Consider the following 15,316-nt stretch of genomic DNA (forward strand, 5'->3'; position numbering starts at 1 on the left):
TGGATAACTGATGGATGAATGGATAACTGATGGATGGATGGATAACTGATGGATGAACGGATAACTGATGGATGGATGGATGGATAACTGATGGATGAATGGATAACTGATGGATGGATGGATAACTGATGGATGAACGGATAACTGATGGATGGATGGATGGATAACTGATGGATGGATGGATGGATAACTGATGGATGAATGGATAACTGATGGATGAATGGATAACTGATGGATGAACGGATAACTGATGGATGAACGGATAACTGATGGATGAATGGATAACTGATGGATGGATGGATAACTGATGGATGAACGGATAACTGATGGATGAACGGATAACTGATGGATGAATGGATAACTGATGGATGAATGGATAACTGATGGATGAACGGATAACTGATGGATGGATGGATGGATGGATGGATAACTGATGGATGAATGGATAACTGATGGATGGATGGATAACTGATGGATGAACGGATAACTGATGGATGGATGGATGGATAACTGATGGATGGATGGATGGATAACTGATGGATGGATGGATAACTGATGGATGAACGGATAACTGATGGATGAACGGATAACTGATGGATGAATGGATAACTGATGGATGAACGGATAACTGATGGATGAATGGATAACTGATGGATGGATGGATAACTGATGGATGAACGGATAACTGATGGATGGATGGATAACTGATGGATGGATGGATGGATGGATGGATAACTGATGGATGAATGGATAACTGATGGATGAATGGATAACTGATGGATGAACGGATAACTGATGGATGAATGGATAACTGATGAATGGATAACTGATGGATGGATGGATAACTGATGAATGGATAACTGATGGATGGATGGATAACTGATGGATGGAAAACTGATGGATGGATAACTGATGGATGGATAACTGATGGATGAATGGAGGTAACCGTGGTAACCGGGAGATGAGCCCAGCTCTCAGGAACCAGTGTGAGTAAAACAAGCAGACGCCTCAGTCTCAGGTTGATCATTTATTTTCAGTTTGGATTAAAGTAACAGCTCTGTGCGCCTGTTTATGTGAGCATGTTTTCCTCCTGGGATCATCAGAGTAGTACTGTGTGTGAGCTCAGTCCAGATAACCCATCTCACATGGAGAGAGAGAACCAAACTAAAGTTCTGGTGCACCATTCCCTAAAATCAAATCAAAGTGTCTGCAGGGTTCCTAAACCCATTCCTAAGAGGGAGATGCACTCTGAGTGTAATAACAAGCTAACTCTGATGTTTTTGCAGGAAATAAGAGATCATTATGGACTTCTCCAACCTCTGCATCCACCTCCATCCTATAACCAACGAGGAGTCCAGCCGACAGCACAGGTGACCCTGGGAGTAATCAAGGGGTGGGGGCATGTAGCTACATTAGTGGCATAGCTGAGCTCTCAACACGAGAAAGCTGACACACTGGACTTGGGCTCCTCATTCTATAGTGTTCATCATAAAAGAACTGATTCAGTCTTTTTTCTTTTTCTTCACGTGACATGATTTTTCTCCTCCTCCTCGTTCTTATCTTCAGCAAAGGTGTGTTTAGAAAGAGAGAGAGTAGCTGTTTGGGTCGGCTCTGGCAGAGTTTCTCCGCCGGGTAACAGGTGAAAGAACTCCATGCATGCCGGCGCTGGTTCATTTAGTCCTTTTCTGGAACCAGCTTCAGCACTTTGCCTATGGCGATAGTTTTACCTGGTGAGAAGAAGATGAAGTTATGGTCAGTTTTACCTCCACTGAACGCACAAGCTTCAAATTATGGTTCAAATCATTCCAACACATTTTTATTCCAAAATCCCAAACTTTTCCAGGCTTAAATTTTTTCTAGATGTTTTCCAGTATTTTCCAGTCATTTGCAGGCCAAACATTACCGTCGGACCTGCTCGAATATTAGTCGGGTTTTAACACGTGTCGGTTCCATAAATGATGAAACCTAATGCTAAAACTGGGTTCTGGTTTTCAGAGACGGATACTGAGTCATTTCTCTGCTTGTGTGGCATCAGGACTGAACTGGATCATCTCCAGAACTCTTGGATCCCAGATAAGGAATGGAATATCAAAGACTAAATGTAGGTTCTTCAAGGAGCAGTCTGTCAACCTTTTGCACCTTTTGTTTGTAAAATTCTAGTTTTAGTGCTTTGTTTGGCATTTTAGACCCAGTTTAAGGACCTGAATAAAACCAGAAGCAAAATGGCCGGTTTCAGTCATGTCTTGATCCTACGGGTCAGCTACTGATAACCACTAACTGAGGCTAGTAAATCTTAACAAAATCATCCTTTCATGATTTAACAAGGAGGATAAATGCATTTTCAGATAGAGGCAGGCTGGTTTGGAGCTTTTTTCTCCTAATAAAATAAACCCTCCTGTGAAAATCGCTTTTTGTCTGATATTAAAATTTGTTTAATGGTCAATGTTTATGTTTAGAAGTAAAAAGGCAAGAAGAGAAGACACCTGTTAAGGGTGTAAATACTTTTCCCAGCATTGTACATATTATATGCCACTGATTAGTACAAAACTACAGTTAGAGAAGAAAAAGCTTGATGACTTTTACGTGTTACATCCCTGTAAGAACATACATCCAGTTTTGTGACACCTAAAAACCCCAAGTGAACATTTCCAACCACCCAGCCCTGAATCCTGGTTGGAAAACCACCTCCTGGTTGCCTCCGTGAGAAAACAGCAGACACCTCCTCACCTTCGTCTCTCAGAGTGAATCGTCCCATCTGAGGGAAGTCTTTGAAGGTCTCTAAGCAGATGATCCCTGCTGCCCGGAGCCTGGCGATGCAGACCTGGTCCTGCTTCACAAAGCGGGGTCGCGTCTTGCTTTTCTCTCCCGTCTTCTTGTCAACCAGGCAGATTAATGCCTAAAGTCACAATTTCAGGAGTTTAACCACAGTTCATTGAGGCCAAGAGATATTTAAATATCTGAGACAAAAACAGCCTGAATTATTGCAGAGAAAGTTTTTAATCACATAATGTCCCATTTGTTTGTGTTATTAGAACTAGGAAGTCATGTTTGAATGAGGGAAATGTGCTTATTGGACTGTTTTTACTCCCTTTAGGCATTACTGCAGTTGCAGAGCATAGCGGCTGACTTTTTCCATTCAATGCTAAAAGAGATTTTCTTGAGGTTCTTGACAATTAGCGTCTGGTACACAAAATTCATCCAATGGACCGGGTCTTGTATCCATAGTGACATGTCCCTCTTGGACATGGAGCAGAACTAAAGGTGACCATGTTGGTTCTGAACAGATCTCAGCACCGTTTCCTCATTCAAATCCCAGTTTCTATGCATCCTACCCAAACTCAAGGTACCACGGCGTGTAGGACCGCTAGGTTTGAATTCTCCTGCCCTGAAACAGCAGGCTCTCTGGTAGCGCAGCAGCAACTTACTGTGATCTGAACTTCTTCGATGCAGGTGTGGATGTGAAGGACCGCGTTGTAACCAGGACAAATGATCGACTTGTGCTCAATGATGACAATCTGGTAAAAAATGGTTCAAATGAGACATTTTAGAGATTCTCAACACAGTATCCGCATGAGGTGTGTCCTGGGGTCACCAGGTCTCCACGACAACCGGACTTGAACTGGAACTGTGGTTTTTTGTTCAGATGAGACTAAGTTTGAGTTTTTGCCAATAAAAACTCCAGATGTGTCAAGAAAAGGATGAGTATGTGGTGTAAGGTGGAGGATTTGTGATGCTGCAGGCTTGTTTCTCTTCTGGAAACCTTGTTAGAGTGCATATTATCATGAATATTATTGATCCTTCATTGGGATGATGAACCATATGAAACATTTTACATTCCCCAAACTTAAATCCTGTAAAAATGCTGCAGAATGAAATTAATTTATACTAATTATACAAACTAATAGATGCGCAGCATCTCTGCTTGGAGACACTCAACATGTCACAGAAACCTAAGCATGTTTTTACATGGCAACTCCTTTTATGTGACTGCCTCTCCACCCAGACCCCAGCTTGGACTAACCTCAAACATTCAATAAAACCATTTACCTGACAGAGCTGACTGGTTGGTGCTTACCTGTGCATCGAAGGTGCGACCAGAGTGGCACAGGTTGTCAGGGCTGCAGAGGATGAACCCAGGGAGAATCTCCTCTTCCTCTATTCCTTTCAGCCGCAGCTTCAGGTTCTCCCCGGGCCCGGCATCGTCCGTCTCCACGTCGTCACTCAGCAGGCTCAGTACCTCCACTGTGTGCTGCAACACACACAAACTGCATGTGAGTTTGGTCAGCAACTTTGTCCAGAACCAGAAAAAGAGGATCTGAAAGTAAAGGCTAATTAATACAAGTACATCTAAAACAATTAGAATATCATGAAATAGTTCAATATTTTTGGTCCCTGATTTCAGAAACTGAAACTCATGGATTATATTGATTTATTCCTCATAGAGTGAAACATTTCAAATATTTATTTCTAGTAATTCTGATGATTCTGGCTGACAGACAATGAAAACCCAAAGTTCAGGGTCCCAGAACATCAGAATATTACATCAGATCAATAAAAAGGATATTTTAAACAGAAATATCAGACTTCTGAAAACTATGTTAATTTCTATTCACTCAGTACTTGGTCTGGGCTCCTTTTGCATGAATTACTGCATCAATGCGGCGTGGCAGGGAGGAGATCAGTCTGTGGTTCTGCTGAGGTGTTCAGGAAGTCCAGGTTGCTTTGATAGCAGCCTTCAGGTCATCTACATTCTTGGTTCTGGTGTCTCTTATCTTCTTCTGGACAATAATTCATAGATTCTTTATGGGGTTCTGGTCAGCCTCGTTTGCTGGCCAATCAAGCACAGTACCACCATGGTCATTGGACCAGCTTTTGGTAACTTTGGTAGTGTGGGCCGGTACCAAGTCCTGCTGGAAATTGAAATCAGCATCTCCTTGAAGCTTGTCAGCAGAAGGAAGCATGAAGTGCTCTAAAATGTCCTGGTAGATGGCTGCGTTGACTGTGAACGTGGGAAAACCAAGTGGACCAGAACCAGCAGATGACATGGCTCCCAAAACGATCACTGACTGTGGAAACTCCACACTGGACTTCAAGCAACAAAGATTCTGGGCCTCTACTCTTCCTCCAGACTCTGAGGCCTTGATCTCCAAATGAAATGCAAACTTTACTTTCATCTGAAAAGAGGACTTTGGACCAATGAGCAACAAACCGGTTCTGTATCTCCTCAGCCCAGGTAAGACGCTTGTAGCCCATGTGTAGGATCCGTCTATGTGGTGGTTCTGGATGCGCTGACTCCACCCTTGGTCCACTCCTGGTGAAGCTCCCCCATATTACTGCAGCAGCTCCTCTCAAGGCTGCGGTTATCCCTGTAGCTGTTGAACCTTTACTACCACACTTTTTCCTTCCACTCAACTTTCTATGAATTTGCTACAACATTTTCTTGATATTCTATTTTTTTAGCTGTACCTGCAGTTTCAGGATCTTTACTGTAGTGCATGTAGTACTAAGAGGACATGTTTGTATTTGTCCCTCACCCTGTTGGGCATCATGGTCAGCTGCAGAGCTTTACTGATGGAGCCGGACTCCAGCTTCCCAAGGATGACCGTGCCCATATCCTGCAAAACATACAGAGGAAAATCACTAGAAGTAACTGGCTTTCAATAAAAATGTTGACAAGTAGAGGCAGTCGTCTCTCCATAGGACAGATAATTAAGCTGAGTCAGCCCAACTGCTCAGAAGTAAATTAGGTTTCCACATTCAACCACGTTACAAGCAAACACTTCGATGTGTTTTAGGTGACAGATCAACATGTTGGTTCAGGTGAGTCATTCAGTGAGGATAGAAGGAAGTCAACCTGGAAGAATTGAAATCCAATTCCAGACTTTTCTAGACTGAGGTTCAGAGTCAGTTATTCTCATTTAGGGGCTTCATTGCAAATAGCTGTTTAAATTCTGCAGGAAATGTGAAATAATAATAATGAAAACATTCATGGTATCCTTCAAAATAAACAGAGAAGGTTTGATCTTCCTCAGCTCACAGCTTGCTGCTGCAGAGTATAAGTACAGCAGCACCCAGTTAACTAAACTCTAATCCCATTACCATTGGAGAACACCAGTTAGGGCTGCTTACTGATACAACTGCTGCACAAGTTCTTATACAGACACTGGGAAAAAAGGAACGAAATAAAGCAGAGAGGAAAAATAAAACAGCTGACAAATAAAATGAGGATGTCTGAAACTGCTGCAGAATCCCACCAATATGTACAGAATGTTTCTGAAGAAGGTGCCAAGAAGCTGGATCATCTAATGGAGGAATGACTGCAGCATACAGAGGCCTGAAGCACCATGTCTGTCTGTCTGTCTGTCTGTCTGTCTGTCTGAGCAGGTTTGTGTATTTAGGAAAATCTCCCAGATGGAAGAATGACGACAGGAATAAAAACAGGTTTTACACTCATGGCCGGTGATACCATCCTCCATGGTGGAGGAGACTCAGGAGATATCTGCTGCTCACCTTGTACTTGTCCACAATTGGTAGTCTGACAGGTCCATCGCTGGGTCTGTTGAAGTATGGCAAACTGTCCAGGTGGGAAATAAATGGCAAACCCCTGGAAACGGATCAACAAAGTAAAACTAAAGCTGCTTTCTGGATCACAGTATTTGGAAAAAGTTCAAATTATTTCTGTTTACATTTTTACTGCTTCAGAACTCAACATCTGGATGGATGGATGATGGTTGGATGATGGATGGATGGATGGATGGATGATGGATGGATGGATGGATGATGGTTGGATGATGGATGGATGGATGGATGATGGATGGATGGATGGATGATGGATGGATGGATGATGGATGGATGATGGTTGGATGGATGGATGGATGGATGGTTGGATGGATGGATGGATGGATGGATGGATGTTTAGATGGATGTTTAGATGGATGGATGGATGGATGTTTAGATGGATGTTTAGATGGATGGATGGATGATGGATGGATGGATGGTTGGATGGATGGATGGATGGATGGATGGATGTTTAGATGGATGTTTAGATGGATGGATGGATGGATGTTTAGATGGATGGATGGATGGATGTTTAGATGGATGGATGGATGGATGTTTAGATGGATGGATGGATGGATGTTTAGATGGATGGATGGATGTTTAGATGGATGGATGGATGGATGTTTAGATGGATGGATGGATGTTTAGATGGATGGATGGATGTTTAGATGGATGTTTAGATGGATGGATGGATGTTTAGATGGATGGATGGATGTTTAGATGGATGGATGGATGGATGTTTAGTTAGATGGATGGATGGATGGATGTTTAGATGGATGGATGGATGTTTAGATGGATGGATGGATGGATGTTTAGATGGATGGATGGATGGATGTTTAGATGGATGGATGGATGTTTAGATGGATGGATGGATGTTTAGATGGATGGATGGATGGATGTTTAGATGGATGGATGGATGTTTAGATGGATGGATGGATGTTTAGATGGATGTTTAGATGGATGGATGGATGTTTAGATGGATGGATGGATGTTTAGATGGATGGATGGATGGATGTTTAGTTAGATGGATGGATGGATGGATGTTTAGATGGATGGATGGATGTTTAGATGGATGGATGGATGGATGTTTAGATGGATGGATGGATGGATGATGGATGGATGGATGGATGATGGTTGGATGATGGATGGATGGATGGATGATGGATGGATGGATGGATGATGGATGGATGGATGATGGATGGATGATGGTTGGATGGATGGATGATGGATGGATGGATGGATGGTTGGATGGATGGATGGATGGATGGATGTTTAGATGGATGTTTAGATGGATGGATGGATGGATGTTTAGATGGATGTTTAGATGGATGGATGGATGATGGATGGATGGATGGTTGGATGGATGGATGGATGGATGGATGGATGTTTAGATGGATGTTTAGATGGATGGATGGATGGATGTTTAGATGGATGGATGGATGGATGGATGGATGTTTAGATGGATGGATGGATGGATGTTTAGATGGATGGATGGATGGATGGATGGATGTTTAGATGGATGGATGGATGGATGTTTAGATGGATGGATGGATGTTTAGATGGATGGATGGATGGATGTTTAGATGGATGGATGGATGTTTAGATGGATGGATGGATGGATGTTTAGATGGATGGATGGATGTTTAGATGGATGGATGGATGGATGTTTAGATGGATGGATGTTTAGATGGATGTTTAGATGGATGGATGGATGTTTAGATGGATGGATGGATGGATGTTTAGATGGATGGATGTTTAGATGGATGGATGGATGGATGTTTAGTTAGATGGATGGATGTTTAGATGGATGGATGGATGTTTAGATGGATGGATGGATGTTTAGATGGATGGATGGATGGATGGATGTTTAGATGGATGGATGTTTAGATGGATGGATGTTTAGATGGATGGATGGATGTTTAGATGGATGGATGGATGATGGTTGGATGATGGATGGATGATGGATGGACGGGTGGATGGATGGATGGATACAACCTTTAAGGATAATCAAGTCTGGTAAATAAATATTCCTCCTCGCTCCATTTCCTAGAAAATACTTGAATCAGATTCCAGACTAACATCTGCGCAGCTTGAAGAAGAAGAAGAAGAGACACGCCCACTTTTTCTTCATCGACCTTAGTAAGCTCCCTAAATTAGGACAACGTTCCCTGATTACCTCTGATGATCATACCGTGGTCAAATGTTCACACAAATAAGTCAGCCAGAAGCTGTGTGTGTGTGTGTGTGTGTGTGTGTGTGTGTGTGTGTGTGTGTGTGTGAATGTGTGTGTGTGTGTGTGTGTGAATGTGGGTGTGTGTGTGTGTGTGAATGTGGGTGTTTGTTATGAGGAAATTATGGACCTTTAGCTCCACATTCCTAACATTTCCCAACTTCCTGCTAACTTTAAGCTTTGCAGCGGCCGACCCAACAGAACCACAGTGAAGCAGCTTTTTAATGGAGATGACCCATCTTACTCATCAGTCCTCTCTATGATTCTGAAGCTGATGACCTCAGTTGGGTGACTTATGTGGATTTTTAACCATAAAGTCATTATTTGTTCATTTACATCGATGTTAAATGGCGTCCTGATCTGCATGCTGTCATGTCCACCATCTACTACAGGTAGTTAGTTCATTTAACGGATTCAGAAGGAAAACGTACGTGTACCAGGGGCACTCAGACACTGGGTCTTTGAGGTTGGCACCTGTGAGTCCAGAGCAAGGCATGAAGTGGATGTCCTTCTTAGGGTTGAAGCCCACCTTCTTTAGAAATGGCACCAGCTTTTCTTTACACTCTTCATATCTGGGAAAAGGCAACAAACGTGACCTATTTAGATATTATGATGAGCAGCCGTGTCAGGATGTGTACCTTGAACAAACGAATAGCTGAGAACATGTTCAGAATGTCTCCAGATTGGAATTAATTAACAATAAACCTCAAATGTGTCCAAGCTCACCTTTCTAGGCTCCAGTTCACAGTGGGGTCATCCATCTTGTTGACCAGAACAATTAGATGTTTAACTCCAGCTGTTTTAGCTAGCATGGCGTGCTCCCGCGTCTGTCCACCCTTCTCGAAGCCCGTCTCAAACTCACCTTTCCTTGCAGAAATGACCTGATAATCAAGGTGAGATAACCAGGAAAATTATATATCGTCAGACAAAAAAACGTAGCTCACACAAAGCTTTGGAGAGGTCTTTATGTTAGTGAACCTGAGTCTAACTGCAGATGTTCTGTTTCTGGTCTCAGAGGTTCTTTAGAGAACATCAGAGAACAACCAGCATCATGAGGATCAACCAAGGAACACAGCAGACAGGTCAGGGTGGAAGTTCTGGTTGAGTTTGAAGCAGGGTTAGGTTCTACAACAATAAGCTTTAAACATCTCCCGGGGCTCTGTTCAATCCTTCACCTGAACATGGAGAGAGGATGGACAACCTGTGGACCTACCAAGACATGGAGGTCCACCTAAACCGATAGGTCCATGGTGACTCTGGAGGATCCACAGCTCAGGTGGGAGTAGCTGTCCACCGAAGAGTGGAAGTCACATTTAGAGTTTGCCTGTTTATTTCTGGTTTGAAACTCCTTTAGAAGTTTGTGGGGTAATAAATGAGTTGCTCCTCACCAGAACAGCTAGATCAGCCTGCGACGCGCCACCGATCATGTTGGGGACAAAGCTCTTGTGTCCAGGAGCATCCAGGATGGTGAAATGCTTCTTCTCCGTCTCAAAGTAAGCTCTTCCGACCTCCACCGTCTTTCCCTTGTCTCGCTCCTCCTGATTTGTGTCCAGAGCCCACGACAAATACCTGCAACAATCATGTTCAACCATTATACTGATTTACAGCTAACCAAAACTGTAACTAGATGATCCAAATGTAATCAGAACATTTCCCTAAATAACTCAGAGAGGGTCTCAGTCACCAGGTCTCCCTGTTCTTTTCTTTCGCTTCTCGTTCATATTTTTCCAGGGTTCGCTTGTCCACCATTCCAGTTAGGTACCTGAAAACAAAGACAAGCATTAAAAGGTCCACTTACACTTTTTACATCAATAAATCTAAAACCAAACCGCTCACATGATCTGTCCTCCAATGGTTGATTTACCAGCATCTGATGTAGAGAAAACAAGATGAATAAAACTCAAGAAGAAGACGTAAATATATAAACAAACGGTACGCACCGACGTGACCAATGAAGACCACGTTCACGTGTTCTTTCTTGGGTGCATCAGGCGGCGGCGGGGCCACCTTAGGGATGGGTATCTCCTCCTCTTCCTCCTCCATCATCTCCTCATCTTCTTTCCCCGCTGCCCCACCCTCTTCGCATCCCTCCTCCGTTCCAAGGTTTTCCTGTCCCCCGCCTCCCTCGCCTCCCCCGGGCTCCTCCTTCTGCTCCCATGTGTCCTCCTCTGCTGTCATGTCAGCCTCCGTGTTTCCATTCTCCACTGGAGCTGCAACCACAAACAAGTTGCTGTCAAACTCCAAACCCTGCAGCGCCCCCGAACCCCGTCACGCCCCTGAACTTTCCAGCCTCCGAGTCCTGCCGCGCCCTGCGTGCACACGGATGGACTCGGTTTGATAATGAGGTGACTACCAAAGGTAACTGGGTGCACTGGATTTTATTTATGGGTATCAGAGGAAAAAGAGCTGAATACAAATGCACCACATGCTTTAATCTGAAAAACTATTTAAAAGCCCAATTCATTGTTTCACTTCCACCTCACAATTATGCTGTATTTGATGTTTATCTCTCACAAAAAATCCCAATAAAACACATTGAAGCTCATGGTTTTAATGTGACAAAACCTGGAAAAGTTCTGCGGGTTATGATTGGGCTTGTGAAGCACAGCCTCGAGCAGCTGAGACGTCTTGAGATCATGAAACCATCAGATTTTCTTCTCAACCTTCGCTGAAAACCTGCATGTGAGCAACTCAGAAATCCATTCACAAACTCATCATTAGAGACCTCAGAACGGGAAAACATTAGAACAAGCATGGCCATGAATGTCTCCTGAGAAAATGATCAGATAGAGCAGAATCTGGTGCTGCGGTGAAGGAACTGGTTTCCATCTACTGGGACGAGACACCAGAAACTGATTAATTCATGGAATGCAGTGGAGCTGGGACGTGTAAACCAGGAGTCTGCAACCTTTGCCATTCATCCTCAGTCCAGCTGAATAACATTTTAAAAGACAACTTATCATTTTTGATCAATACTGACTGAGGGAAATTTGTTGTCATTTTTTTTAAAGGAATACCATTTTATTTCTATTTTTACACTGTAAAATAAAAAAAACTACCAAAACCTGCATTTGTAATTATATCTATGTTTAAAGGCATTAGTTAGTTTCTTTATTCAAACTTATTAGGAGTGATAGTGGAAGGTCCAAAGAGCCTCTGGTGGCTTGTAGTCCCCTGGTCCGAACCAGTGAGACAGAACTAAAGAACTCAACACAAATTAACTGGTATGGACCTCCATTAGTGACAATAACCAACAGTCAAATATAATCCGAACACCAAAACAAGTGGGAGCTACAGACTAGGTGCTTAATATTTCCACATTTCTCCGCAGGCCACGCAAGAGGCCAAGGGCCTAGGCTTGCCACGCATCACGGAAGGTGTCAAAGGGATGGCTGTCTATTTTGAGCAGAGAGAGGTTGCATCATTTCTTCTACGTAGACCCATGCATATGGACCGTCCAGTGCCAGAAACCCAAATATGGCGGAGCAAGTAACACTACAAGATGTGATCTAAAACGCGTGGGTTTTTAAATCCTGCTGTGAATGAGTGCACCTGAGTCCACACCCACGCATGTCCCCTGCTACCCTTCCATACAGTGAGACTGGAAACAGAACATGGGGTGTCCGGAGTGGACTGTGGGTGCATACCGGCTGAGTCTGAGACCTCCATGTTGGCAGCTGGCTCGGGGGAACCTGTGGGGACAGAAAACAAAGTATGCCGAACTTTGATAAATACATGGAACAACGTTTTTTGTCACATCCTGCATATTAATATGAGTGTATCCATGTTGTAGCTGAGCTGTTACACGGATACCACGCAGGACTAACAGGCCGACTTGTTGATCAGCGAGTAGAAACGTGATTAACTGAAGCAGAGCCCACAGGAAAGCTAACTTAGCTGGATTAGCAGACAAGCTAGCAAGTTGGGCTAACTTCCAACCAGCTGTCTGACATTCACCCACCGTCTGAACCCGGCATCTCAGCGTTGCTGGACTGGAGGAAGCTCGGTACAAACACTGGAGCGTTCACGTTGGGGACAAACGGCTTGGCGTTCACATTGAGGGCAGCGAAGGCGGCTGGGAGCTCCGCTGCGGGAGCTAGGGCCTCGGCATCCTCCTCCTGCTCCCATGAATCCGGGGCTGTGTCTCTCGGGTCCATGGCTTCCTCTTCCAGAGTTGACAACTTTTACACCACCGCTAGAGGAGGGTTGTTTATGGAGTTCCGTTCTGACGCGGTGAGTTGCTGGTTCGTTTCAGACTCCGAGCAACGCGCTCGGTGAAGTTCCCATAGCTCTTCAGAACCTGGCTCTGATCAGCATATGGATCTCCGAGTTGACGAGTAGCGGTGCACTCTGCGCTCCCCACAGTCACCGCTGGGTGGCAGCATCGCACCGCTACTCGTTAATGCTGCATTGTTTCCTGTTTCTGTTCCGCAAACTACCTCAAGCTTAGCTTGAATGGAGAGCATCTGTGAACATCAACCTTAACATCAAGCCACAGGTTTTCAGCTGGACTTTGACTAGGCCGTTCTAACACATGAATCTGCTCTGATCTAAACCATCCATCATATCTCTGGCTGTATGTTAAGGGTGGTTGTCCTGCTGGAAGGTGAACCTCCACCCCAGTCTCAAGTCTTCTGCAGCCTCTACAGGTTTTCTCCCAAAATGCTCCTTGATTTAGCTCCATCTATCTTTCCAACTCTGACCAGCTTGCCCGTCCCTGCTGAAGAAAAGCATCCCATAAAATGATGCTACCACCACATTTCAACATGGGAATAGTGTGTTTGGGACCTCTCGTACTCGTCGTCTTCCGGTTATCCAGGACCGGGTCGCGGGGGCAGCAGACTCAGCAGACTCAGCAGAGACGCCCAGGACACGCTGGAGACATAGTCCCTCCAGCGTGTCCTGGGCCGTACCCTGGGCCTCCTCCCGGTGGGACGTGCCTGGAACACCTCCCGAGGAAGGCGTCCAGGAGGCATCCGGTATAGATGCCCGAGCCACCTTAACTGGCTCCTCTCGATGTGGAGGAGCAGCGGCTCTACTCCGAGCTCCTCCCGGATGGCTGAGCTCCTCACCCTATCTCTAAAGGAGTGCCCGGCCACCCTATGGAGGAAGCTCGTTCTTTCGGTCATGACCCAAAGTTCATGACCATAGGTGAGGGTAGGAACGTAGACCAACAGGGTAAATTGAGAGCTTTGCTTTTCAGCTCAGCTCTCTCTTCACCACAATGGACCGGCACAGCGCCCCCATTACTGCGGCAGCCGCACCGATCTGTGTGTCGATCTCCCGCTCCATTTTTCCCTCACTCGTGAACAAGATCCCGAGATACTTAAACTCCTCCACTTGAGGCAGGAACTCCCCTCCAACCTGAAGAGGACAAGGCACCCTTTTCTGGTCGAGTACCATGGCCACGAGGGACACAGTCGAATGCTTTCTCCAGGTCCACAAAACACATGTGGACCTGTTGGGCAAACTCCCATGAACCCTCGAGTACCCTGTAGAGGGTATAGAGCTGGTCCAGTGTTCCACGGCCGGGACGAAAACCACACTGCTCCTCCTGAAGTCGAGGTTCGACTATCGGCCGGACTCTCCTCTCCAATACCCTGGCGTAGGCCTTACCAGGGAGGCTGAGGAGTGTGATCCCCCTGTAGTTGGAACACACCCTCCGGTCACCCTTCTTATGAAGGGGGACCACCACCCAGTCTGCCAGTCCAGAGGCACTGTCCCCGACCGCCACGCAATGTTGAAGAGGCGTGTCAACCATGACAGCCCCACAACATCCAAAGACTTGAGGTACTCGGGCGGATCTCATCCACCCCCGAAGCCTTGCCACCGCGGAGCTTTTTAACCACCTCGCTGACTTCAGCCTGGGTGATGAAAGAGTCCAACCCCGAGTCCCCAGCCTCTGTTTCCACCAGGGAATGCATGATGGCAGGATTGAGGAGATCCTCGAAGTACTCCTTCCACCGCCCGATAATGTCCTCAGTCGAGGTCAGCAGCCTCCCACCCCCACTGTAAACAGTGTTGGCGAAGCACTGCTTCCCCCTCCTGAGGCGCCGGACAGTTTGCCAGAATCGCTTCGAGGCCAACCAGTAGTCCTTCTCCATGGCCTCACCGAACTCCTCCCAGGCCCAAGTTTTTGCCTCTGCCACCGCCCAGGCCGCGGCACACTTGGCCTCGTGGTACCCGTCAGCTGCCTCAGGAGTCCCACAAGCCAACCACAGCTGATTGGCCTCCTTCTTCAGCTTAACAGCATCCCTTACTGCCGGTGTCCACCACCGGGTTCTGTGTTTGCCGCCGCAACAGGCACCATAGACCTTACGGCCGCAGCTACGGGCAGCAGCATCGACAATAGATGCGGAGAACATGGTCCACTCTGACTCTATGTCTCCAACATCCCCCGGGATCTGGTCGAAGCTCTCCCGGAGGTGGGAGTTGAATACATCCCTGGCCGAGGGCTCTGCCAGACGCTCCCAGCAGACCCTCACTATGTACTTGGGCCTGCCAAGTCTGTCCAGCTTTCTCCTCCTC

At 45.6% G+C, this 15,316-nt stretch overlaps 1 protein-coding gene across 1 annotated transcript; it reads right to left on the reverse strand.

Moving 5' to 3' along the window:
• Positions 1-1,014: 1,014 nt before the first annotated feature.
• gspt1 (G1 to S phase transition 1) lies at positions 1,015-13,156 on the reverse strand. The gene is made up of 14 exons (XM_047377883.1): positions 12,750-13,156; positions 12,436-12,480; positions 10,729-10,998; positions 10,625-10,658; positions 10,473-10,550; positions 10,177-10,357; positions 9,515-9,669; positions 9,220-9,360; positions 6,511-6,604; positions 5,535-5,615; positions 4,076-4,249; positions 3,426-3,515; positions 2,728-2,896; positions 1,015-1,727 (listed from the first exon to the last, which is right to left on the reverse strand). The coding sequence occupies exons 1-14, from the start codon at positions 12,943-12,945 to the stop codon at positions 1,675-1,677; spliced, it is 1,761 nt and encodes a 586-aa protein (XP_047233839.1). The 5' UTR covers positions 12,946-13,156; the 3' UTR covers positions 1,015-1,674.
• Positions 13,157-15,316: the final 2,160 nt, after the last annotated feature.

Source organism: Girardinichthys multiradiatus, chromosome 10 (genome assembly GCF_021462225.1).
Source record: "Girardinichthys multiradiatus isolate DD_20200921_A chromosome 10, DD_fGirMul_XY1, whole genome shotgun sequence".
In the NCBI taxonomy this organism is placed as follows: domain Eukaryota; kingdom Metazoa; phylum Chordata; class Actinopteri; order Cyprinodontiformes; family Goodeidae; genus Girardinichthys; species Girardinichthys multiradiatus.

Coding starts and splice junctions, on each gene's coding strand:
- gspt1 (XM_047377883.1), bottom strand. CDS start 12,945: ATGGACCCGAGAGACACAGCCCCGGATTCATGGGAGCAGGAGGAGGAT. Junction 12,481..12,749: donor TGAGATGCCGGGTTCAGACG/GTGGGTGAATGT, acceptor CTGTCCCCACAG/GTTCCCCCGAGCCAGCTGCC. Junction 4,250..5,534: donor TGACCATGATGCCCAACAGG/GTGAGGGACAAA, acceptor TGTGTGTTGCAG/CACACAGTGGAGGTACTGAG.